Genomic DNA, 24,623 nt, shown 5'->3' with positions numbered 1-24,623 from the left:
GATCATGACTAATGTTTTGAAAGCCACGTCACATTCACATAACTTGATGGTGCTTTTCACTTCTTTTTTTTTTCTTTTCTTTGTTTGTTGTCAGGGGATAGGTTGTCATTTTCCCTTTGCTTTTCTGGGACCTTTGTCAGTTTGTTCCCATTCATTTACCAATTCCCATGTGAACCACTTTTCCTTGCTTTGTCAATTCCTACGTGAGGTGTTCAATTCAAAGTGGGACTTCCAAGGGTCTTGATGACAGCAAACTTTACTTTTATATATATATTTTTTTATGTGGTTTAAAGCTTCCAAGCTCAGATAGATTTTTGGCTTCCAATTGCGGCAACTTTCCTCTCTTCTCCATGTGAGAAAACCCTCACATGATGGACTTCATTCATACCCCGTGAAATGTTTTAGAGATCCCTCCTTTCCTTAGCTCCCAGACTCGGTGGTCTCCGTCCCGAAACGGCAGGCAATCCCGATATACTTGGGTTCCGGGGATTTCGTTACATTTCAAACTTCTATTTGGATTGGGTGTTCGTGGATTTCAAAGTGAGAATGGGTAAGGTTTGTTGGAGCTCAAATTCTTTATTCAAATTCCTTCAATTTTACCTTTATTTCCCCCTCAAATTGCAAACCATTTTTTTTTTTGCAGGTCACCAAAAAGCTTTCATTCTTTTCCTGCCGCCTTGCTCTTTGCCATTTTTTGTTTGTTCTTCTCTTTGTGGATCAAAAGCTCACCACTTTGCAGGTAGTTCCTTTATTTATTTTTTTTTTCATATTCTGGATCTGCTTATGTATTTGGAGTGAAATAAAGCTCTAACTGTGATGAACTTGTCAATTCTTTCGTGCAGGCGTCCCGGGCAACGGCATCTCTTCGATTGGTTGTTGGACAAAACCATTTTGCAGCCCCGAGTTAGTTGAAGACAATTGTTGATTTATGGCTCAAAAGGTGAGAGTTTGCATCCTTAAATTCGTAGTAATGCACTCCTCGTATCTGCTGTATTTTGAATGAGTTTTGATGTATTTAGAGTGTAAGTATTCGCTGGTATTTCTGTTTCCACAGGGGAAATTATTTGACTGGTCTTGACAATGGGGATTTGGACACACTTTTTGTGTTCCCATTCGTATTTCGTCTTGAATACTTGCCATATTTTCTAATTAACACTTGTACAAAGTAATGCTTTTCCCAAAATCTTTTGTAGTTTTGACTTGTCTTCTAGTCCATTGGGTGTTTTGCCATGTGAATGAGTTTTCTAAATAATTTGGCAGCAAGCTTCTCCTTCTTTGTAGACTTGGGACAACAAGTGTTTAATATAAAGGCTTTGAACCTTTTTTTTTTTTGTCCCATCTTCTCGTGGCAAAGAAGGCTTTGAACCTTCTTTTAAATGTTTGTGGCAGAGAAGCAGGTGAGAAATTTTGACATTATGAAAACACTCTGTTCTTTCTTCACGTGACAAAGAAGGCTTTGAACCTTCTTTTAGTTGTTTATTCAAAGATTGGGAAATTTCCTTTCTTTCCTTTTGGTCTTGTAGTAGTCTTTGGTCAAGAGTTGTGTTTGAAAACTTCTTGTGGAATTGGACCAAGCAGGAGTCGGTCAAGGGGAGCAAAAGTTGCATTTTGCTTCTTTTCCCTTGTTTATTTTGTCCACAAATGCATCTGTTTTTTCATTGGACCGCAAAGAATGACTTTCATTAGACCTTGATTGGAACTTCACGGGGTGGTCTAGGCCACCCCGAAGAAATTCATGAGATTCTGGCAGTGGCGAGGAGCGGAGCTCTTTTGCGTTTTTGTTCTCTTCATATTTAGACAGAAAGAAAACATGTGGCTGCTGCCATTTTTTCTTTGGACTGCTTTGTGTTGTTTTTGCAGGTATAGAAGAGTAGTCGGACTATCATTTAAGAAACCTTCCCTGCATAAAAAACCTTTTCCGGCAGTTTTCTTGTATAAACTGAAGGTTACTAGTTCTGAGTGTTTGGTTATGCACCCTTTTTCTTTACTTCCATCTGCAACACAACATTGAACTAGAGAAATAAAAATAAATTAACAGAACTTATTTCATACCTGGTGATGAATGTTCTTCTTTTTTATCTTGACTCGAATGCACGAATGATTGGTCTCTTTGTTCTCTTTTCTGGCAACAGTTCGTTGCCTTTTGACATTTCTCTCAAAGTTGCTTTTATTTTCTGCAGAGTTTCTCCCCCTCCTTTTTTTTTCTGTCCCTTTTTTGTTGTTGCAGCTGATGCCCATTTATAGGCATCATAGGAGGGTTCTAGAGCTTGTTACGTGGGGAGAAGATGGAGGGCATGACTTCCTGCCACTCTCTCTTAACCCCTCTTAACTGACCCCACGTTTTTTTTGTTGCAGGAAATGAGGGAACCTGTTTATTGCTTCCCCCTTTTGTAGGAAATTTTTCCTTATTATTTTTTATTTATTTGTTTATGGATATTTGGTTTGTATGTAAATCCCATTCTTATCTTTTAGGCTGGTTTACATCTTTGTTTTGCCTTGTTGCCTGACCCAATTTGTATGGACTTTATTTTTTTTATGTTGTATATTTTTGTTGTTCAACAGTCATATGTGGTGTCTTCCACTTTTTCTTTTCCTCTTCTATTTTCCACTTTTTTCTCTTCCTCTTCTATTTTCTCTCTGCCGTTCCGTTTCTCTCAGTTTTCCCGTCTGTCTTTTGATTTCGATTTCGATCGGATCTTCTCGAAGGTGTTTGGCGTTTTTTCCCCCTGTTTTGCGCGAACAAATCGCTTCCATTTAGGTATGTTGATTCATGTGTTGGTTTATTTTCTGTTTGGTTAGGAAGAAAATTTTATGATTGATTGTTGTGAATTTGGGCTATTCAGCTTTTTTGCCCAGCATTTTCTTTGATTTTTCGCGTTCTCCGTCTGGTTTTTATCTCTGATTTTGCATTTTGGTTGCAGGAAACATTCTTCTTCCAGTTTTAGGGTTGTATTCTGTCAGCTTCCAAGCTTTTTCTCCGTCAGGTATATAATTTATCTCTTTTTTTTTTATAACATATAATTTATCTCTTTGGTGTTATTTTTTTATGTTTGTACTTCGATTTTTTCCTCAAACTTAAAAAAAAAAAGAAAAAAAAAGAAAAGAAGGAATACTGATGATTAATTTTTGGGTTTTGCTTTGCATGTTTCGGTTTTTTTTTACTGTGGGTGAGGAATTTTTTATTTTGGTGTTTTAATTAAATTGCTAAACATTTCTCAGCAATACAAATGGATGATCATGATTAATTTTTGAGTTTAATTTAGCTGTTTCGGGTTTTACTGTTGGTGTTTTATTATTTTTTTGGCCAAATTTTTATATTTGGGTCGTTTCTGGTTCAATTTTTTTGCGCAAAAATTCTAAAAAGGAGAAGTGCTAATGGTTAATTTTTGGTGTTTTCTTTGTTTGTTTGTTAGTTTTTTTGATTTAGGTCCTCTTTCGTTTGTTTCTCTAATTTCGTTATTTTGTTGCAGGAAATATTCGGCTTCCAATTTTAGGGTTTTATTGCACGATCTTGCAAGCCTTTTCCGGATTAGGTATATAATTTATATTTTTGTTGTTATTTTTTTTTTCGGAAAGTTTTTAGGTTAGGGTTTAACACTGGTTCAATATTTTGCGTGAAAATTCAAAAAGGAGAAATGTTTTGTTAATTTTTCTCCGATACTTGCTTTTCTTTGTTTGTTTCTACTGATCTTTTGTTTCTTGGGCTGATTGCAATTCTTTTTCGTTATTTTTGGTGCAGATATCAAGAGGATTTGTGAAGTCCCTATTACGGGTGGGCATAAAAACCGTCAAACCGCAAAACCGAAACGAACCGTATAAAAAAAGAAACAGAAAAGAATCGAGTTAATCGGAAAAGTGAACTTTGAATAAAAAACTGAACTAAACCGTTCAAATTGATTATGGTTCTGGTTTCGAATGAACAAGAACCAACAAGAACCGAACTGTTTTATTAATAATAAATAAATAAATTATATATATACACATGTCATTGTATAATAGGTTAAAAAATTAGTTTCATCAAATTGCAAAGTAGTGGATTTTATCCCAATTAGGGTTCACTCACCTCACCCTCATCTCACTCGCGGCCTCACATTCCCATTCCCCCATTTCACACAGCCGACCCCTCTTCCTTGTCGACATTCTCCGTTGATTTCTTCGTTAATGGAGAGAGAGAGAGGGAGATTCTTGTAACAAAAAAACCCATTTATCCATTTCATTAGCCGCTGCTTTTGCAATCAAACCAAAAACACTTCTCCACGGAAGGGGAAGCTGCTTTCTGCTGATTTCAACTCTCAGTTACTGTCTCTTCAGAGGTAAAGATTCTCTCTCTCTCTCTCTCTCTAAAATCCACTGTATTTCTTTGGCTCTTTTTTCTTGGTGAGAATTGGAGTTTACGAGTTGGGTTGATATCTATCACTTAATGGTTGGATTGTTTCAGGTTTTTGATACCTAAATTAAGCTTTGGTTCGCCCACAACTCAAACTCCCGCAGCGCAGACTTGTTGTGGACTCGGTTTCCAGAGGTAAAACTCCATTTTCTTCTCCACCTGTTTCAAGATATCTTAGGACCAACCTCTAATTTTTGTTATAATTGTTAATCAGATCTGTTGTACTCTCTAATCCCAATAAAATAAAATAAAATAAAATAAATGAAGTTATTTGTTCATGTGCGAGATGTGGAATTGTTTTGGGATTATAAGAATTGATAGGTTTTTAAGTGTTGGGTTGTTTTGTTTCAGATTATTTTGGAGTATCTCTCTCTTTAAACTTGCATATAAATAATTTAGTAATTAATTGTACTAATTTGTGTCTTTGATGGATCTAATGCTTGTAATTTGTAATTCAAAAACACTTGAATGGTCACTGGTGTTGGATTTGTTGCTATTTTGTTTAGTGATTTGTATCTTGTTATGCAATTTTTTGACCCGGGTATCTGAGATATTTTTTGTGTGGGTTATTTGATGCAGTCAGGTCATTTGGAGGCCCCTGTACTGAGTTGTGCGACTTCTCAACTGATCTTTCTTCATTTGCTATGTGAGTGTTATTCTTTTGTTTTATTGTTAGAATCTGCACTAAGTTTTGTATTCGGGTTTTACATGGCTTTGCTTATGTGGATTTCAAATTGATGTTGCTTGTGGATCAGTTTGTGGATCAATTTCAATATGTATGTGAATGATAAACTCTGTGTTGAATTTGGGTTTTGTTTTTTGTCTAGTTTAGGGATGACGGACCAAACCCTTGAATGCATGATGATTTGGTGTTCAAATAATTTGGTATTCGGAACCGTAAACCGGTAAGAACCGAATCGGAATTGGTTTAGACTGAACCGTACGGTTCTAGTAATAAATTTAAGCGAAACTGTACCGAACCGAACTGTTGATATTTTAAGGTTCCGGGTCTGGTTTAGGGGTGGAACCGCATTGAACCTCACCGTGCCCACCCCTAGTCACTGTGATTTAATGGTAAGTTTCCTTGAACAAATTTGACAATTTGGGATCGTTTGGGGTGTTTTGATTAAAAAAAATGGCTAACAGTGAATTGATTGTATTTTAATTTTTATTCAATTCAGGTACTCATGTTCAATTTTTGGATTTGATTTGAAGGAATTTCTTAAGAAGAAAGGTTAGGGTTTCTTGGTGAGTTCTTTGAGATATGGAGAAAATTTTCATTATGACGGGAACACGAGTAGTACACTACATGTTTTTATGTAAGTGGTGAGAAATTTTATTTTTTAAGTTATTAATTTTTTAACACATATATCTCACCATTTATATAATAACACGTGGTATACCACATAGTGTACCAGTCACACTAAAAAATCTCTCTGAGATATGGATCTGGGTGGTTTTCTTTTGTTTAAATCTAGGGCTTTTGTAGCTTGCGACTTGTAAATGAATCAAAATTTATTTTTTTATGATTTCAGGAGATTTAATTTTTTTTAATATTGATTTTCCTCATCGGAACGACTTCAAGACCATTATCATCAGCTAAGCCCTTGATAGTAACGTTGATAGTAACGTCCAGTCACTCCATTTGCCTTCCCGGATTTTCTTCTCCCTCAGCTCCTTAGGGGACATGAACAACTCCTTGTTTTCAGCTGGCTGATACTCTTTTTGAAGCGGCGGTGGTCCCTGAGGGTAGTGGCGGCGAGCCTCGGCCTCCTCCGCAGCTTGTCGAGAGGCAATGTTCCTAGGGAGATGGTAAACCATTCCCTTTAGGTGCTGCGGTTTCGAGACATAGGCATAATCGTGTTGATGTTGGCCGTTCAGCTGCTCCAAGCTACTGTATAGTGAATACAGAGACTTTAGATGCTTGACATCTATGCAAGAGGAGTTTTTCAAAGCATTGCCACACTCCAAGACGGTTTTTGATAGGTTAGCTTGAGGAACATGTTTAAAAAAGACCTTCGTAAGAAACATTGTGGATCAAAGATGAAGGAATGAGTAGAATTTGAAATTGGAGGGAAGTGTTACATGTCACAATTAGTTCAAATTCTACTCATTCCTTCATCTTTGATCCACCATGTTTTTTGCGAGGGTCTTTTTTAAACATGTTCCTCAAGCTGAACTATCGAAAACCATCATGGAGTGTGGCAATGCTTTGAAAAACTCATCTCGCACAGATGCCGAGCATCTCAAGTCTCTGTATTCATTATACAGTAGCTTGCGCAGTTGAACGGGCAACACCAACACGGTTACGCCTACGTCTCAGAACCGCAACACCTGAAGGGAATGATTTACCATCTCCCTAGGAATATTGTCGCTCGGCAAGCTGTGGAGGAAACCGAGGCTTGCCGCCACTGCCTCAAGGACCACCATCGCTTCAAAAAGAGTACAAGCCAGCTGAAGACAAGGAGTTGTTCATGTCCCCCAAGGAGCTGAGGGAGAAGAAAATCCGGGAAGGCAAATGGAGTGACTGGCCATGGTATGGGAGTTTTGTGGTGGTGAGCAAGTGGCTTGATCCCGAAAGAGAGCCACTATCAATGGCTGATGATAATGGTCTTGAAGTCGTACCGGTGAGGAAAATCAATATTAAAAAGTGAAGAACGAAGGCGTGCATGGTATATGGAACTACAATAATTTGCAGTGAGCTGTGTTTCTTTCCAGCGAGTCATTTCTTTTGAGTCGGTTTTGTCTTCAAATCTCAGTTTTCATTAAATAATTGTTGGTTAGGTTGAGTCCTCAGTCCTAATCATCATAGGAGCGTAGCTAATAGAGTGTAGAGGTTTATGTCGTCGGCTTTGTGTCTCTATGAGACCTTCCAATTCCATGGAAGAGGAGCACACTTGTTTAACGAATGTGATATGAAATTGTATTAGTATAATATTCTCTTTTTATTTCTTTTCTATGTTCTTTTAATGATATGATATTAGGTGAATAATATTTTCTGTGTTTTAATCACGTTAATCGTCTACGCGTTAAACATGTGCAAGTTCGAATTGTGTTAGATGTGAGCTATTCTAAAAAGTAATGTTAGAGATACCATTAATTTAAATCATATTTTATAACTACTTATTGATTGGTTTGAAAGCGAACCCTTCATTTAATTTAATGTAATATTTTTCTTTCACAAATTTGAAACATATATATCACTAGTTAGGTTTTTTCTACCATCTTCATACTCCACCTTGTAAATAAGGAACCGATTAAGAATGGAGGGAAATGTTATATGTCAGTATGTCACAATGCATGTGACCAAAAAATTGTTACATCTTTTGTTTATTATTGGGGGATACATCCTGGGCCCGTTTAGCCAAAAGTGGAAAGAAAAACCTTTTAAGGTGGTGAGGGAGACGAGGAGTGTGGTCCCAACTCCCAGGTCGAAGGTGTTCAAAAGTAATATATTTTCCTGACCATAGGGGTCTCAGGTATTGTGAATGTTTTGATTTATGTGCAAGCAAAAGTTGAGACGATGGATTTGATCAAAAAGTTGAGACGATGGATTTGATCAAAAAGTTGAGACGATGGATTTGATCAAAAAGTTGGATATATAATACCTGTAACGTCGACTATTCATTCCGTCATTTTGAGAGCTGGTGACATGTTTTTTCGACGTTCATCGCCCCTCGCTTTCTCGCCCTCGAACCCTACTCATTCCTTCGTTTTGAGAGTTGGTGACATGTTTTTTCAACGTTCATCGCCCCTCATTTTCTCGGCTTCTATCGTCCTTTTTTAATGTCTTTACAATATAGAAATTGGGGTTTCTGGCCTTTTGGTTCCAGGGATGGGCCTTATGTTCATCGGGTTTCCCCAATTTGTTTCGGCTTGTTTGCATTACTTTGCGTTGGCCTTGTACCTGTATTATCCTTTTCTTTTGAGTCATGGCCTATTTGCAGCGGTTGTGGGATTCCACATTGTGTTGGAGGGAACCGGATCCTTCAAAACTGAGTCTAATAATTGTAGCTGTTTGATCAAATTTCAATAGTCCGGATTCATGGCCGGCCCTGAGGGTAGCCGGGGTAGGCAGTCGCCTAGGGCCCCTAAGTCTGGGGGGCCCCAAATTTTCTTATACATCCTGTATATAAAATATAAATAAAGAAAACGTAAGAAACATCACAATTATTTCGTTGGAGCAGTGGAAACGGTTCCACTCCGTTTTCATTGGGGTGGGCATTTCGAAACACCTTGTAGGCATTAGATTTTGCTTTTTTCAAATCTATGAAATTAATGGTCCCAATCGGCCAAATCCATTTTTTTTTCCTTTTGCTTTTCAAAGTAACCTCCAAAAACAAACCCATAAAAAAAAAAAAAATCATAGAAAGGGTGGGATTTACTCCATATCTATATCTATACATATAAATGGAGCATCCCAAAATAGTGAATCATTTAAAATACCACTAGCCTCTTTGCACACACTAACGTTTGATTCACTAGTGTGTGTTGATTTGTTTGTTAAACTAGGTTATTCTAAAATTTGATTTGCTAGTGTGTTGATTTTAGAAAGAACACAAGAGAGCCACTTGGCGTTGTTGAATTATTATATTCGTCAATCAAGTTTTATTGTTTTTTACTCTCATGAATCAACAGTCTTGATCATCAAGTTTTATTGCTTTTCACACTCAATCTTAGACTCTTGATTGCAAACACTTAGTGCATTTGCGTCTAAAGACATGTGACATGTAATATTAAGTAAAATTAGTATATTTTTTTTCTTTTGATATTAATTTCTAATGATATTCGATAAAGAAATAATTTTTTTATGTAATTAGCGAATTCTTTTTACTACATACCAATATATAAAGAGTCGGAGGTTTGCGAACTTTAGGGCCCCACTTTGAAGACTCGCCTAGGGCCCCCAAATTCTTAGGGCTGGCCCTGCCCGGATTCATTGATTAGTGGGCTCAGTTTTGAATGATCCGGAGGGGATCCGGTTCAGTGTTGGAGAGACTGCACTTACGGGGAGGAGTGTTGGCGTATGCTTTGCTTGTTGAAGAACATTCACATATGAAGACTAGAAAGAGTCCCTAACCCAATGAGTAGTTTATGCGATTTACTACTAGCTATCCAACTAATTTATAATTTCCTTCCAATATCATACTTTTGTTTACTTTTTCGTCAATTTCTCTACTATCTGTATACGTGGTCGTTGCGGGACTCACTCCATCACCCAGCTGCATACATCCAAGCTGAGCCATGTCATCAGTGATTGACTATTGTTATGTGTTCATCCCCATGAGAGGGAAAAACCACGGGAACGTCTTGAATGCTTCCTTTCAATCAATATACCAAATTACAAAACAAAATTCTAACAACAAGATTAATAATAATTAATGTGTAAACAAAACAAGTTTTACTTGTCTAATTAGTAATTTTCACTAGTCGCTAACAGGTTATTTGTTAGTAACTTGACATGATATAAAGATTAAAGGGGTGCACCGCAACTCAATCATATGCAGTGTTTGAAATTTTTGGTCGATATTTTCGTAAAATATCAAAAAAATCAGAGAAAGATACAAAAAGACCTCATATTGAAGAAGCTCTTAAGTTTCGGCTAATTTCGATAGATTTTGTCGGTATTTCCTACGTATCAGTTAAATATTAGAGAAACTCTTTATATTTTGTCCAAACTAGTGTTTGATAAGTTTCATTTTAAATTTCCACGTTTTTAGCAAATTTCCATCATTTCCATCGAATACAACCAATACTGATATTGATACATTTATTGATATTTCCACAAATTTGAATACTATTAAATTCAATCAACAATACGATGAAAGAAAAAGGAAATTGGGTGGTGCTATTTACACACTTATTTTACTATTCACACACGCTTTTCAATTTGAAACTGTCAAATTAAATAAATTGATGAAAATTAATGGACAAAAAATAACAAAGATCTGTGAAAAGTAAAAGAAAATGTGCACCCTTGAAATTAACACCACCACCACTTCCCAACATTAATCTCATATATTGGACTTTAAAACCACTGGCGGATCCATATAGGGACCCGGGACCCTTTGGAAGCTCGAAGAAACACTTGTGATCGACCTTCGGGACCCTCCAACAATTTGGGCAGGTGCAGTGGAGAGGCTTGTTGCCTCCATGGATGTGCAGGCAGCAGTGCTTGTAACAAAGAAGAAGAAGAGGTTTTTAATTTTTGTTTTAAAAGACCTAGCCAAAACGGCAACGTTTTTGAGCCAGGTCATTATAAAAAATTTAAAAATTAAAATATCTCTGTTTTCTCTATAGAGTCCGAGAACTTTGGTCTTTTCCAGTATCCCCAAATTATATTTAAGAACTCCCAGCCCCAATATATCGTCACAACCTTCCAACTTTAAACCCAAGTTACCCTATTCCCTACCACCATTTGCTGTTCTATCGCATTTTGCTGCCTAATTTTATTTCTTCCAAATTCATATAAGTTTTTTAATCCTAGACTATAATCCCAACTCCCAATTAATAATATATATGTTACATTAACAAATTTTATCTTTGTAGAGTCATTAATTGCGTTATGTTGCTAAGGAGAATTTGTTTGTTTTATTACCTTTGAGATTAATTTTGATTTATTTAATAAACCAAATTTAATAGAAAATGATGATATAGAACCAAATTAGTCTAATATTTTTTTTTTTAACTTTTATGTTGAGACTCCCCGATCTTGAAAATCCGCCACTGCTTAAAACAAAAACCATTTCTCTAAAAATAAAATGAGAGAGAACAAAGGGTGGTGGAGGAGATATAACCTATAGAAAATGACGTTAAAGAAAATAAAAAATAAGAACATTACAACTTTGACGTTTGGTGAGCGAGGAGTTAATAAAAAATGAGGTTTAATCCCTGATCGTTCGTTCTATTGTGAACGGTGAGAATTAAGGGATCGCCGAGGGTCCGCATGGATTGTGTCCGAATAGGATCTAAACCTTAGGTGAAAGAATCGGACTTGCGAACAGTTTTGGCATTTCCCCACCACCAGAGAAGCTTCGGCAAGCTCCGCCTTGCTCCGTCGACTTCCTGCGATCTCCGTCATCTAGTATCTCAAGTATGAATATTCTCTTAAATTATCATCTTTTTTGCTATTTTCTTTTAAATTCAGTTCGACCTACACAAAATGATTAATTAGAGTGTGGAAATAGAAGAAAATTGGACACTTTTTCGCGGATTTGGGTCTTTTAAGTTGACGGAAATTGGGGTTGGGGGGGGGGGGGGGATGCCATTAGTTTTGGTGTTGATATTTTAGTGATTGACAAAGTGAGAAATTTTGTTTCTTATTCTAATGCATGAAAGCTTGAATTTGTGCTGCAATTGAATTGGTCTTGTGGATTATCACTATGTAGAAAATATGTTGAACAATGCTGACATTTCGATAATCGGGTTGTTGTTTACCCGTGCAATTCAAGCGATTTTCGACTTGGGGTTGCTGTAATAGCTCTAGTAATAGTCTACTTACGTTTTTGTGCTATATAGCTCGATGGATTATAGTGCTGAGCATTGTAATTAGTTTTGAGTTACGTGCAATTTCAGGGTGTATGATCTTGTAATATTCATTGTCGAGAACTAGCCCTTTGATACATGGCTGAGCCTGAACCTAGAGGTCGCACTGTCCTTGAGCCACTGTCATTGTTCAACCTCTCCGACCACTCTCGTGCACGAGTTACATCCCTTGCTATCTCCACGGTCTCCGACTCCCAATGTCTAATTTACCTTGGTACTCAGTTTGGAACCTTAGTTTTATTCTCTGTAAATCCTAATGATCAATCCCCATCTGATCCTTCCAACAACCCTTCAATCCCACAAAACATTTCCTTTTTGCGAAAGGTTTTGGTTGGCAATACCTCAGTGGAGTCTATCCAAGTATTTGGTGAGATTAAGAAGCTTTTGGTACTTTTAGACGGGTTTCTGTTTTTGGTTGATTCGCTTCTGTTACACCCCTTGAAGAGATTGAGTTTCTTGAGAGGAATTTCTGTCATCACAAGGAGGTTGCGAAGCAGTGAATCAGAATGCTCGAATTTGTCAGGTCTTAGTAATTCGTCAGAGTATACAAGCACAAGTCAGCGGCTTTTGCAAAAGTTGGGAAGTGGGATCAGAGCAAATGGCTTGAAAACGAAAGAAACTGCGCAGCAGCGTTTAGGCCATCATGTTTTCTCTGTTGTTATTGGTAAAAGATTGGTATTGGTAGAGCTTGTTTTGAGCAACAGAGTAGGTAAAAGTGACCAAGACATTGATGATGGGTCTTTTGTAATTCTCAAGGAAATTCAGTGTATCGATGAGGTTATGACCATGGTATGGCTCAATGGTTCAATAATTGTCAGTACGGTTAATGGATATAGTTTGTTTTCATGTGTTACCGGACAAAGTTGTGTAATATTTTCGCTGCCGGATGCTTGTAGTCTGCCACGGCTTAAATTGTTGTGTAAAGAATGGAATGTGCTTTTGTTGGTGGACAATGTTGGTATCATAGCTAATGCACATGGGCAGCCAGTTGGTGGTAGCTTGGTGTTCCATAGTGACCTGGATTCTATTGGGGAGATATCTTCATATGTGGTTATTGCAAGGGATGGAAAGCTGGAGTTGTATCATAAGAAAACAGGCAGATGTATTCAGATGATCACTTTTGGTGGTGAAGGGGTAGGAGGGCCTTGCATTGTTGCAGATGAGGAAGATGGAAGTGGAAAACTTCTTGTTGTTGCAACCCCCACCAAGGTATGGAAAAATATCGATCCAATGGTTATTTTTACTCTCTTTAGCTTCATTTCAGAATACAGACATGAACAAAACAAAGATTTTTATTTGTTGCCCTCCATGTTGCAAATTTATAGATTGTTTGCTATCGGAAATTACCCTCTGAAGAACAAATTAAAGATCTATTGAGAAAAAAGAACTTCAAGGAGGCCATCTCCTTGGTGGAGGACCTTGAGTGTGAGGGTGAACTATCGAAGGATATGCTCTCATTTGTTCATGCTCAAGTGGGGTTTCTCTTACTTTTTGACTTGCATTTTGAGGAAGCAGTGAATCACTTTCTGCAGTCTGAGACAATGCAGCCTTCTGAAGTATTTCCATTCATAATGAGAGATCCAAATCGATGGTCACTATTGGTATGGGATTTTTTGCTCGTAATCAGGGTATTCAGATCACATATAATATCATCCTATATAAATAAGACTCACATATGTTGTCTCTACCTTAATTAAAAACGAGAGGAGTGTTTTCTTTAAAAGATAATTGCACATCAAAATGTGTAAGAAATCAGGACATGCAGTGTGATACTCATTAGAATATCAAGGCTAATATTCTTGCTGTATTTTGTTGGGAATGTTAGATTACTAAGAAAAAAAAGTACATAGACACTGTGTAGTTCAAGAAAGATCACATAATGGTATTCAATATATCATTTTATGTAACAATCAATACTACATTGTGAATGCGAACAATTGTGAAAGAACTATCTTGTGCTTTTGTAGTAGTCATAAAAAACACACATCCAAAAGAAATTCCATCTGAAAACAAATTTAATTTTGGCCTGCAGTTATGATGCATTTAGCACGAACATAAGTACTTCTATTATCAGCTTGCTTATTTCCATGCGTTAGTGCTGCTAAGCCATCTGAATTTTGTAATCATAGTATTTGAACTCGCATTTTTAGGTTCCTAGAAACCGTTATTGGGGTTTGCATCCGCCCCCTGCACGCCTGGAAGATGTTGTAGATGACGGGTTGATGGCAATTCAAAGAGCAATCTTTCTTAGGAAAGCAGGTGTAGAAACTGTGGTAGATGATACATTTCTCCTGAACCCTCCAAGCAGGGATAAATTGTTGGAGTCTGCCATCAAATCAATTACTAGGTGACTACATCACTTCTGGTTACTCATTAAATGTTATTATCTTGATTTCTGTTGGTTCTTTTTATTTAATTTCGCAACTAACTTGTACTTGGATTATAATAAGGTTTTCAATGTACATTCTTGCTACAGGTATTTGGAGGTGTCTTGTGAGAAAGAGTTGACTCCATCAGTGAAGGAGGGAGTTGACACCCTATTAATGTACCTCTACAGAGCTTTGAATAATGTTTATGACATGGAGAAGCTGGCATCATCAATGAATTCTTGCGTTGTGGTATGTTTTCTTGTTTCTTTATTGTTTGCCTCTCTCATATATACATTTTACCATGCCGAAGCATTTGTGCTTTTACAACTTTCCTAAATCAGGAGTACCTGTTTCCATCCTGCAGTATTTCTAGTCTTCTTGCTGTTATAATTCCTAAATTTGAATGGTTCATGTTGTAATTGAATACTTAGAATAAAAAAACAAAAAACAAGATTATATATGATCCAGTGCCCAAAATTTTGGTTTTTGTTTAGGTTAAGTACCAATGGAAATGGATGAAAAAGTTATCAGATGGTGTCTTGAGAAAAGCTTGAAAATATCGAGTACATTAACTATTAATAAAACTGTACACAAAAAAAGTTGTGTTCTCATTGTAGACCCTATTTATCCATTTGATTCCAACTACTCTAGGACTAGGATATATTCTTTAATCATTTATACCAGAATATGAATCGGAGAAAGTGATATAGTGATTGTTTGGATAAGAAAAGGGGATTGATGGTTAGTGTAGTTGAATAAAATGCTAAGAGAAATCCAACAGAAATTTCCCTCAATTTGCACCACAATAAAGTTGCAATTTTGGGTCGAAATACCATTAGATTTAATCTCTGAAAGACGGTTTTGGGATTTTAACCAACTAGAAAGGGCACACCATAGGATGGTAGAAATTGTGAGTACCATGCAACATGTCCTTGATTTGAAGACATTATATTATGTTTGGTTTTGGAATCAAGAGAATATACTTTATAGGCCTCAAGACAATGCACTGTCCCATGCATTGCAAAACAGAGGCTATTGTCTGGAGCCTGCTTGAAGGATGACTGTAGAACTTGCATGGGCGGTGCAGGAAGAGTTGGAAACTTTGTTAGATGACTCTGGGCATTTACGAACGCTTGCCTTCCTATATGCAAGTAAAGGAATTAGCTCAAAGGCTCTTGGTATCTGGCACATCTTGGCAAGAAATTATTCCTCTGGCCTTTGGAAAGACCCCATGTTGGAGAATGGCTCACAGGATGGTGGTACAAGTATCATCTCTGGTAAGGAGACTGCTGCAGCTGAGGCATCAAAGCTTCTCGAGGAGTCATCTGATCCAGCGCTTGTTCTACAACATCTTGGATGGGTACGTGTTAATATCTGCAGGGTTGTTCCTATTTTATCTTGGATGGTTTATCTTGTTTTATTTTTTCAAGTTTTTTGAGAAATCTTACAGTTTGTGCTTCGCAAGTCCAATGTTTAATTAGGAGATGGTTGGTATTTTTAGGTTGCAGATATCAACCAGGTTTTTGCAGTTCAGGTTTTGACATCAGAGAAAAGAACTAATCAACTTCCACCAGGTGGGTCCTTGATTCCCAGTGAATTTTGGTTGATGTGTGTTTTTTTGTTACCATTTGCGTCCCAGTCTTCTTAGTTAAGCAAACCTGAAGTTCCTACATGTGTAGAAAATGACGTCTTTTGTTTAGGAAAGAATCTCAGTATTAATAATTCTGGAGGGAAAATTTGAAAGTATTCAATTGACCTAAAAGGCACCAAAGCACAAGGGAAGTATCCAGTTGTAAGGTGAGTGATGTATAAGAAGTGTGCACCTTAATGTCTGTGCCATTGGTCAACTATGCCAGAATGTGTCCATTTGGAAAATCTCTCTGAAGTGGGCATCAAAACAATTCAAAACTTTATTTTGTTATCAGCTTTTTGTCCTTTGTTTGTTTTAAAAAAATAGTAGCCTTTTATATTAATGTATTATGCTGCTAACAAATGGTTATCAATAATGCTTAAAACAGTTTTAATTTATTTGAGAAATTCTCTTTTACTGCAGATGAAGTTATTGCAGCTATTGATCCAAAGAAGGTAGAGATTTTTCAAAGGTATGTCAATTACATAGACCACAGTACAGCCTCCCATGTTCATTGTATTTAACCACCTGTATCATATAATTGTTTCGCTTTTGGAGATTTCTAAGTAAAATGTACACATCTGTAATTAAAAGAAGTCCATTTTCTTTGGCTTACATTATCTCAATATTACTACATTGGGTGGTTGTTTTGTGGGAGTCTGATAATCCTCATCCATTCTAACCGCATATGGGTTCAAGTTGCTGTCTTGATCTGAATATGATTTTGCAATCTTAAAAAATATGACGACATTTTTTCAATTATAATTACCATTATAACAGTACAATACTACAATGCAACCATGCTAAACTACCTAGTGTTTTCGTTAAAGTGCTATTCTTTGTATCTTACTGTTCCAGGGTGCCTTTTGTTTTGTCAAATGCATTTGCCATATTAATTTTTCCTTGATTGCCTTTACTGTGATATGTACTTATTACTTATCAGAAAGAAAAACAAATGTTTCTTCCTTATTTGATGTGATGTGACCTTCACTGCATATACTTGAGTTTTAACTCTTTATTTACACAGGTATCTTCAGTGGTTGATTGAAGATCAAGAATACAGTGACAGTCAGTTCCACACGTTATATGCTCTCTCACTTGCCAAGTCAGCAATTGAAGCTTTTCAAGCAGAAATTGCCTCCCAAAACCTTGATCCTCGAAGAATACAAGAGACAAACATTTCAGATAATAGAATAAGTTTAATCTTTCAAAGTCCTGTTCGGGAAAGACTGCAGATATTTTTGGAGTCTTCAGACTTGTATGACCCAGAGGAGGTTCTTGACTTGATCGAGGGATCAGAATTGTGGTCAGAGAAGGTCTGTCGTAACCCTTTATGGACCTTGTCTTGAATTCTGCTTTGAACCTGGCTATCTGAATATACTGATTATTTACTCTGAGCCATTTAAGTTTATTTTATTAGCTGTTGGGCCAATCATGGATGGCAGTTGATAATTTTGTAGTGCCAAAATGACCGGTCTTGGTTGTTTGATGCTGCAACTGCTCATCTCTGATTCTTAATTTATTCAACAGGCTATTCTTTACAAGAAACTAGGGCAAGAGGCATTGGTGCTCCAAATTTTAGCATTGTAAGTTTCATTTTGGTTTCAAAAATATCCACAATAATAACATTAATTACCACTTCAGCTGGGTATCATTTTAAATATCAGTAGCATCCGCACTTTGAAACAATAATTATTCTATGTGCAAACTTCAGCATGTGTGAACTAGTATACAATGGCTTTTCAGGAAGCTGGAAAACAGTGAAGCTGCTGACAAATATTGTGCTGAGATTGGGAGACCAGATGTCTATATGCAGTTGGTTCTCTCTCTCTCTCTCTCTCTCTCTCTCTCTCTCTCTCTCTCGCTCTCCACATGTGACAAGCACACAAAAACACCTATAGACACTTGTAAGTAAATCTCTGATGTATCTAAAATTGCCTCTTGATTATTTTCCATTTGTTTTTTTCTTTGAGAACTCAGGTTACTTGATATGTATTTGGATCCACAAGATGGTAAGGAGCCTATGTTTAAAGCTGCTGTTCGCCTACTCCACAATCACGGGGAATCATTGGATCCTCTGCAAGTTTTAGAGGTATCAGTCTCTGTCTCTCTCTCTGTCTCTCTCTCACACACACAACTTTTTGGGATATGGTGGGTACCAGAGAAAAATCGAAGTTCACACAAATGCACACTTTTGTTGAGTTACTTGTGTGCTAAAAGCACATTTCTATTGCTGGGGACCCTGCCAAGTATTTGATGTTTGTCATGTTCTGTGCGAAAAATCTGGTTTGATGTTGCAGAGATTGTCGCCAGATATGCCTCTTCAACTTGCCTGTGAGACTATATTAAGAATGTTGAGAGCTCGACTTCATCATCACCGTCAAGGACGGGTAAGTTTCGTTTGTGTTTGAGATTTTGTCATTCTGGCTTAAGATTGTGAAATTTTTTCATTCTTTCATTGGTTTTCTTTTTTTGTGGGTATTGAGCTATGTTCTCCATATCATAAGGAAACTAGTGAATCTGTTTTTTTCTGAAGTTTCTTGCATGTAGCCATATTTTGTGCTTTTCATTTCTTATTGAGCCGATACATTAATTGCTTTTCAGATTGTGCACAATCTGTCCCGTGCCATAGATACTGATGCAAGTTTAGCAATACTGGAGGAAAAGTCAAGGCATGTGCAGATCAATGATGAAAGCCTTTGTGATTCTTGTCATGCACGCCTTGGAACTAAACTTTTTGCTATGTACCCAGATGACACCATAGTCTGTTACAAGGTTGGTAACACTGGCCTTTCATAACACACTGAGGATAATTTCTTTTTTAATTTCGATAGTCCCATCTTTCATAAAAAATAAGAACGCCTAACAAGACAGCCCCCACTCTTTTTTTATTTTATTTTATATATTTTCGATTTTCCTTTAGCTGAAAAATCTGGTATTGTACTATTTCTAAGTTGCTCGTCTGGTTCGCTGTTGAGACACAGGAATCATTTGTGGTAGAATGAACAATTGTTTTAATTAATAAACATTATGACAATGGCTTGATACCGATAAGAAAGGAAAATAAAGGCTAACTGGCATGGGGACCTGCTACATGCAACAAGATTATACAACCTTCCAGTTTAAATTTCTTAAGCGGATCTATTTCTAATGGCACTCTATGTTAATTGTTCATGGCTAGTAATAAGGTTTTTTTCTATATTAACATCCTTTCTTGTGCAGTGTTTCCGTCGTCAGGGTGAGTCTACATCAGTAACTGGTCGCAACTTTAAGCAAGATGTCCTAGTGAAACCGGGTTGGCTTGTGACCAGGTAATCCAAAATGGTGAAGCAATGATGAAATTGAAGAGTGGGGCTGGTCCGTCTTTGAGTCCATGCTCTATGGCTTTTCTTTGAGGCTCAGGATCAGGTTTCATAGCAACTCAAAAAGTCATCACGAAGTACAGTGCTGAAGCTCGGGGGTGAAAGATTCTGCAATCGTCCTGTTAGACCGAGGCCCCAATTTTGTAGCTTAGTATTCGGTAAGGGACGCTCCAGCCATTATGATCTTCACGTGGAGAACGTGTTTCTTAGAATCATCGTCACGACCACCTTTATGATAGGGAAAAACTTCAAGCATGAATCATCATTACCATGATCGTCTGTGACCTGATGAAGCTCGAGGAACACGTAGTTTAGAAGTTTGAGATCCGGCAAATCCATTCCTGCTCGGAATCAGGAATAATACTGTGAGTTTGCATGACATGGGTTGAAATGACCAAGAGTTCGTCATACATACAGGAGGGATCAGGATTCTGCTTGTGAGTTCAATACGGTGTCGTGATAAAAAAATGTTGTTACATTCAGGAGATCTTGACGAATTTGTAAATTGTGGTAAAAAATGTTGTTACATTCAAGAAATTTTGATAAAAAAAATGGGATGCTATTATTACTACTTACGAAGGGAATTTCCAAGTTAAGTTGGAAGTTGTTTTATGATGTTACTTATTAGACGAGCGGTTCACTTTAGGGTTTGGTTAGATGACTTCGCTTTTTAAAAATGTGGCAAATATTTAGTAAATGTATGACGTCACTTCTACCATATCTTTGGCTGCAAAAGAGAATCTATTTTGAATTGAGTTTTTTGCCTTTTAAATAGGAAACTTTAACGAAAAGCATCCGGTACTGTTCACTTTAACAAAAAATCACATTTTTACACTAAAAAGTCAATCCTAGTACTATTCACTTTACCCTTTATTTTGTCCTTATCATTAAAACTCAAAGTTTTCAAACCTTTTTCATTAGTTTTCCTTTTTAAATATGCTTGTAAAACAATGGGATCAAGTTAATGGAAAGCGCACAAAACCTACAAAATTTAAGGGAGACTCTCATTATCTGGATATGATTTTTAGACTAGGATAGATTGATAGAAAATCTGAATCAACCCACAACCAAACAATCTCTAACCAATTACAATCATCCACCTCAGCCTCCTTACTCCCCCCACCTTATCCCCTCTCCCTCTTCTCTCCTCCACCACCAGTCTCTTCCTCCAAGATTCTAAAAACCTGCCCTCCACACTCTTTCCCTTCCAAGATCTCCTCCTTCCTCTCTGCTCCTCCTCACAACCCCCATAACCCTAAAAAAACAGAGAGGAAAGAAAGAACCATGTCTCTCACAATCCCCACAAACCTCTCAAAACCTATGTTTCAGCTGAAACTGAGCTCCCCAATGGCCACAAAGCTGCCAAGAACCGTGGTCTTCTGCTCAGCCTCCCAAAACCCTAACCCTACCCCAGAGAAAATATCCACTGCATCGCCCATGCAGGCGTTCTCCACTGCACTCGCACTCTCCTCCATCCTCATTGGCTCAGCCCCTATGCCTGCAGTTGCTGACATCTCGGGACTCACCCCATGCAAAGACTCCAAGCAGTTCGCCAAGCGTGAGAAGCAGCAGATCAAAAAGCTCGAGTCCTCACTGAAGCTGTATGCACCCGACAGTGCACCAGCCCTAGCCATCAAGGCCACCATAGAGAAGACTCAGAGGAGGTTTTCCAACTATGGCAAGCAGGGTTTGCTTTGTGGGTCCGATGGGCTCCCCCATTTGATTGTCAGCGGTGACCAGAGGCACTGGGGTGAGTTTATCACGCCTGGTATTTTGTTCCTGTACATTGCTGGGTGGATCGGGTGGGTTGGGAGGAGCTACTTGATTGCCATTAGGGATGACAAGAAGCCGACGCAGAAGGAGATCATCATTGACGTGCCCTTGGCTACTAGCTTGGTTTTCAGAGGCTTCAGCTGGCCTGTGGCTGCTTACAGAGAGTTAGTGAATGGTGAACTTATTGCCAAGGACGTTTGAGCTTCTTTTTCTTGTTTGTTTTTAATTTCTTTGTATAATTTGTAAAATTACTTGAAATTATATGTACCAAATGCTTGTGTTTGAAACTGATCCCACGTAACATTTCTTTTTCTATTTGTGCTATACCTAAGCATAGTTTAATTACCGTCATATGGTAGTAAGGTACTCATTTGTCATTTGAAAATACTTGGGAACCATTTCAAATAGCAGTTTGGCGTGTGTGTATAAGCTGTTCTTTTTGTTATTTTAGTGAGTTGCTTTGCAAACATGTTAGACTGTAATTTGTAGGTAAGTAGAACTGACTTACATGAAAATTTGTAGATCAATTGTGCAAATGACAGAGAGATGAACATACTGCAACAAGGTGATGTCATTTGGCCTCAAGAATGTGGAGGTTACCTACCAAAGATTGGTGAACGAAATCTTCAAGAACTTTTTTGGTACAAAATCTTTAACCAAAGACTTTAAACATAGTAATTTTCTTTGTTTAGGTAATTGTCAGTCACGCAACAGTTAGTTTGTGACACTTGTTAGTCAAGCATATTGTGTGTAGAGTAGACAATTCATAATTATTTCGACAAAAAAAGACAATTCATAATTAATCCTCCCTATATTCAACGGCTATGGTTATATCTTATATGCATGCGGTCAATTGAAGAACTCTTTTGATAAAACTCTTCAAGAAAAAAAGACTTATGACATAGTAATTTCATTCTTTAGGTATCTGTCTATCACGCATATTATGTGTAAAAAATCCATAAAAAAAATTAAAAAAAAATTCTTCATATATCAAACGGTTGTGGTAATATGCAAATAAAAGAGTCGTTTCCAAAACAGAAAAGCAGCAAATGATCAAATATTTACACAAAAATAAGAGGAAATTAACTTTTTTTTTTAATAATATTTCATACATTTACTGCTCCATAATCTGCAAATCCTACTACAATCCTCTTCCCAATTTTGTTTCCAAACTACCAATTTGTTTAGTGGATTCACACATCCAAAGTCATCAAGTCGCTTGGAGCAAATATAAAAAGTCCCACAAGACTATATGATTACCCAATATACATATCGATAAGTTAAACTAATATTTACAATCCAGTTACTAATGGAAAACCCTTCTCAAACTGAAGCGGGCGAATCGCCTTGGTCACTGTCATTGTCACCGTCACCGCTTGAACTGTTGTAACCGTCCTTAGGTTTACCCCCGATGTACATTAAGGACTATATTATAAGTGCTAAAGCAAATATTAGGCATGATGACCAAAGCTAATTACTCTCTAGATTATAGTAGAGTAGACTTCAGTAATTAATTAGGAAGCATTTTTGCTCACCACCATAAACTATGACGTATGCTCACCATACACCTAATCAATTGACATGTGTCATTTCACTTAATCTTGGTTAATTTTTTTCAAAATTGAAAAACTAACATTTAATGTGAAAGTTAACTAGAATTAAGTGAAATGACACGTGTCAATTAATTAGATGTATGGTGAGCATATACCATAGTTTATCGTGGTGAGCAAAAATGTTCTCAATTAATTAAGCTTAGCATGACCACATGGACTCTCCCATTCCCAAGCTGGTATGGTCCACCATCATATCCATGTCGAAAATGGGTCGGGCCTGAGAGCCCATGAACTTAGATGAGGGTGACCTACTATTACTCGGGCTAGCCGGACTTAACCCATGGTTCGAGAATGATGCGGTCTGACGCACTTTGAGGTGCACCACCTCTGCCTGAGCCACAGCCAGTTGGGTTTGAAGCACATCAATTTGTTGTTGTAAAGACGAAATTGCCCCAACGCACCCATAAACTGGGTCTCGCACCCTGGCATTTGCTTCATACACCATGCTACTAACTGCATCTCCTCTCTGGTGCTCTGGCAGCTCCTGAAATTGTCACAATTAAACATGGTCTTTTAACTTTTGACCACAAAAGCAAGTTGGCAGTGGTTACGGTGAAAACTTACATCATAATTGACAATTTTTCAAATTAATCACCGTAAGTGATTGACTTGAAATATTGTAAACTAAATAAGTTAGTCTCCTAAAGTGGCTTCTAAACTAGTAACCTTAGTCCCGAATGAGAGGCCAAAGGTCCTACAAGACATGTTTTGGCTTGATGTAATGATCACTACCACTCTATGATCTTTGTAGAACAAATATGCGTCACCAGCCATGCTTATTCATTTGGCTGAACAAAATATATGGTCCCAAATCAAGTTATGACACTTTATTGGTTGCCTGCCTCTATCTATGACTATGAAGCATCATGTCCTACAAAAAAGAATTGAAATGTAAAAAAGGGTAGAAGATATATAGTGATTTTTACATTTGTTTTTTCTTTTCATTTTGTACTTTTCTTCTTGTTTTCTATTTCTTGATTCTATTTCGATTTAGGGCTAATTATATTTTATACCTTCAAGGTTTAAAGTGATTTTTAAAATGAATGGGTCATGTGGTTTTAATTTTCTTGAATTGCACCCTAAAGTTTTAAAACTATATTAATTTACACTGTTTGTCTAACGAATTATACAAATCTTCATTACCTGCAACATCTTGTTCACATTGCTGGCACCAAACACTTTGTGAACATTAGCAAACTTTTGGGGCTCATCCGCAGGAAAATAGGGAGCGAACACACAATCCTGAGCACACCTTCTTCTGAGAAGCTTGCATGCTGCACAGGGCGAGGGTGCACCTTGTTTCCTGCTGCTGCCATTCTCCTTCATGCTTGCCACGTGTCTGATCTTCGTTGGACAAACGCAGCCCCTAACAGTATGCAGTAACCCTAGTTTTGTAGGGTAACACAATTTTGCCTTGAAATAGAAGGACAAAGGCCTATCTTATGAGTGTGAAGTAGAAGCTGATGACAGACAAAACAAAGAGGTAGCTAATTTAGTTGAAGAAGAAAAAAAGCAGAGAGCAGAGAATGAAGACTGAAATAGGAAAAGGATGAGGGATGTGAAGTGGGGAGGTGGTGGGCATTTATATAAGAAGAATAGGCAGAATTGCATCTGGGGTGGGGGGTCCCACTTGAAGACCCTAAAGATTTTTGGTCGATATAAAACTTCAATCCTGACATGACTAATTATTTGGCGCCATTTTAAACTTATTGTTTTTCTCATCTAGATAACATAATATAACATGCATGTGCTTAATTTTGTAATGTACACCAATGCAATTAGTAATCAGGGCAACTCAAAGCTTTTCATGCTGTTTTAGGTCCTGCAGTTCTGTAAAAGCTAAAATCTATTGATGTGAACATTGATCGACTAGTTTTTATTATAGTTTCAGAAAAGTATGCGTTTAGAGAGACAAATTTGGCGTTAGTACTATGATTGGTCATT

The 24,623-nt window shown here is 37.3% G+C and overlaps 3 protein-coding genes and 1 long non-coding RNA gene across 21 annotated transcripts; 3 read left to right on the top strand and 1 right to left on the bottom strand.

Annotated features, from left to right (window-relative positions):
• The first annotated feature begins 217 nt into the window (after positions 1-217).
• LOC126622478 (uncharacterized) lies at positions 218-7,399 on the top strand. Of its 15 annotated transcripts, none has more exons than XR_007623499.1 (12): positions 218-550; positions 644-739; positions 843-940; positions 2,707-2,758; positions 2,922-2,984; positions 3,471-3,533; positions 3,740-4,313; positions 4,439-4,522; positions 4,967-5,033; positions 5,215-5,461; positions 5,569-5,706; positions 5,923-7,399. It is a non-coding gene; the product is annotated as an uncharacterized LOC126622478 (long non-coding RNA). The 15 variants fall into 15 exon arrangements; XR_007623501.1 differs by having other exon boundaries at positions 219-550; positions 5,569-5,621; XR_007623498.1 differs by having other exon boundaries at positions 219-550; positions 5,569-5,635.
• A 3,806-nt stretch (positions 7,400-11,205) lies between these two features.
• Positions 11,206-19,889, top strand: LOC126622061 (vacuolar sorting protein 3-like). Of its 4 annotated transcripts, none has more exons than XM_050290716.1 (15): positions 11,210-11,480; positions 11,963-13,141; positions 13,258-13,533; positions 14,083-14,279; positions 14,409-14,547; positions 15,389-15,661; positions 15,803-15,875; positions 16,355-16,403; positions 16,959-17,247; positions 17,462-17,517; positions 17,678-17,746; positions 17,912-18,023; positions 18,232-18,321; positions 18,536-18,706; positions 19,154-19,889. In XM_050290716.1, exons 2-15 carry the CDS (start codon positions 12,011-12,013, stop codon positions 19,244-19,246), a joined length of 3,018 nt encoding a protein of 1,005 aa, XP_050146673.1. In that variant the 5' UTR covers positions 11,210-11,480; positions 11,963-12,010; the 3' UTR covers positions 19,247-19,889. The 4 variants fall into 4 exon arrangements, 3 of the variants coding, with proteins under 3 accessions (XP_050146674.1, XP_050146673.1, XP_050146671.1); XM_050290714.1 differs by having other exon boundaries at positions 14,409-14,550; XM_050290717.1 differs by lacking the exon at positions 13,258-13,533 and having other exon boundaries at positions 11,208-11,480; positions 14,409-14,550.
• Positions 19,890-20,443: 554 nt separating this feature from the next.
• Positions 20,444-21,353, top strand: LOC126622062 (photosystem I reaction center subunit III, chloroplastic-like). Its single transcript, XM_050290718.1, has one exon. The coding sequence runs from the start codon at positions 20,578-20,580 to the stop codon at positions 21,265-21,267; it is 690 nt and encodes a 229-aa protein (XP_050146675.1). The 5' UTR covers positions 20,444-20,577; the 3' UTR covers positions 21,268-21,353.
• A 785-nt stretch (positions 21,354-22,138) lies between these two features.
• On the bottom strand, positions 22,139-24,226 carry LOC126622063 (LOB domain-containing protein 4-like). The gene is made up of 2 exons (XM_050290719.1): positions 23,823-24,226; positions 22,139-23,163 (listed from the first exon to the last, which is right to left on the bottom strand). The coding sequence occupies exons 1-2, from the start codon at positions 24,003-24,005 to the stop codon at positions 22,819-22,821; spliced, it is 528 nt and encodes a 175-aa protein (XP_050146676.1). The 5' UTR covers positions 24,006-24,226; the 3' UTR covers positions 22,139-22,818.
• Positions 24,227-24,623: the final 397 nt, after the last annotated feature.

Source organism: Malus sylvestris, chromosome 5 (assembly GCF_916048215.2).
Source record: "Malus sylvestris chromosome 5, drMalSylv7.2, whole genome shotgun sequence".
In the NCBI taxonomy this organism is placed as follows: domain Eukaryota; kingdom Viridiplantae; phylum Streptophyta; class Magnoliopsida; order Rosales; family Rosaceae; genus Malus; species Malus sylvestris.
This window is presented reverse-complemented; position numbering and strand designations above follow the sequence as displayed.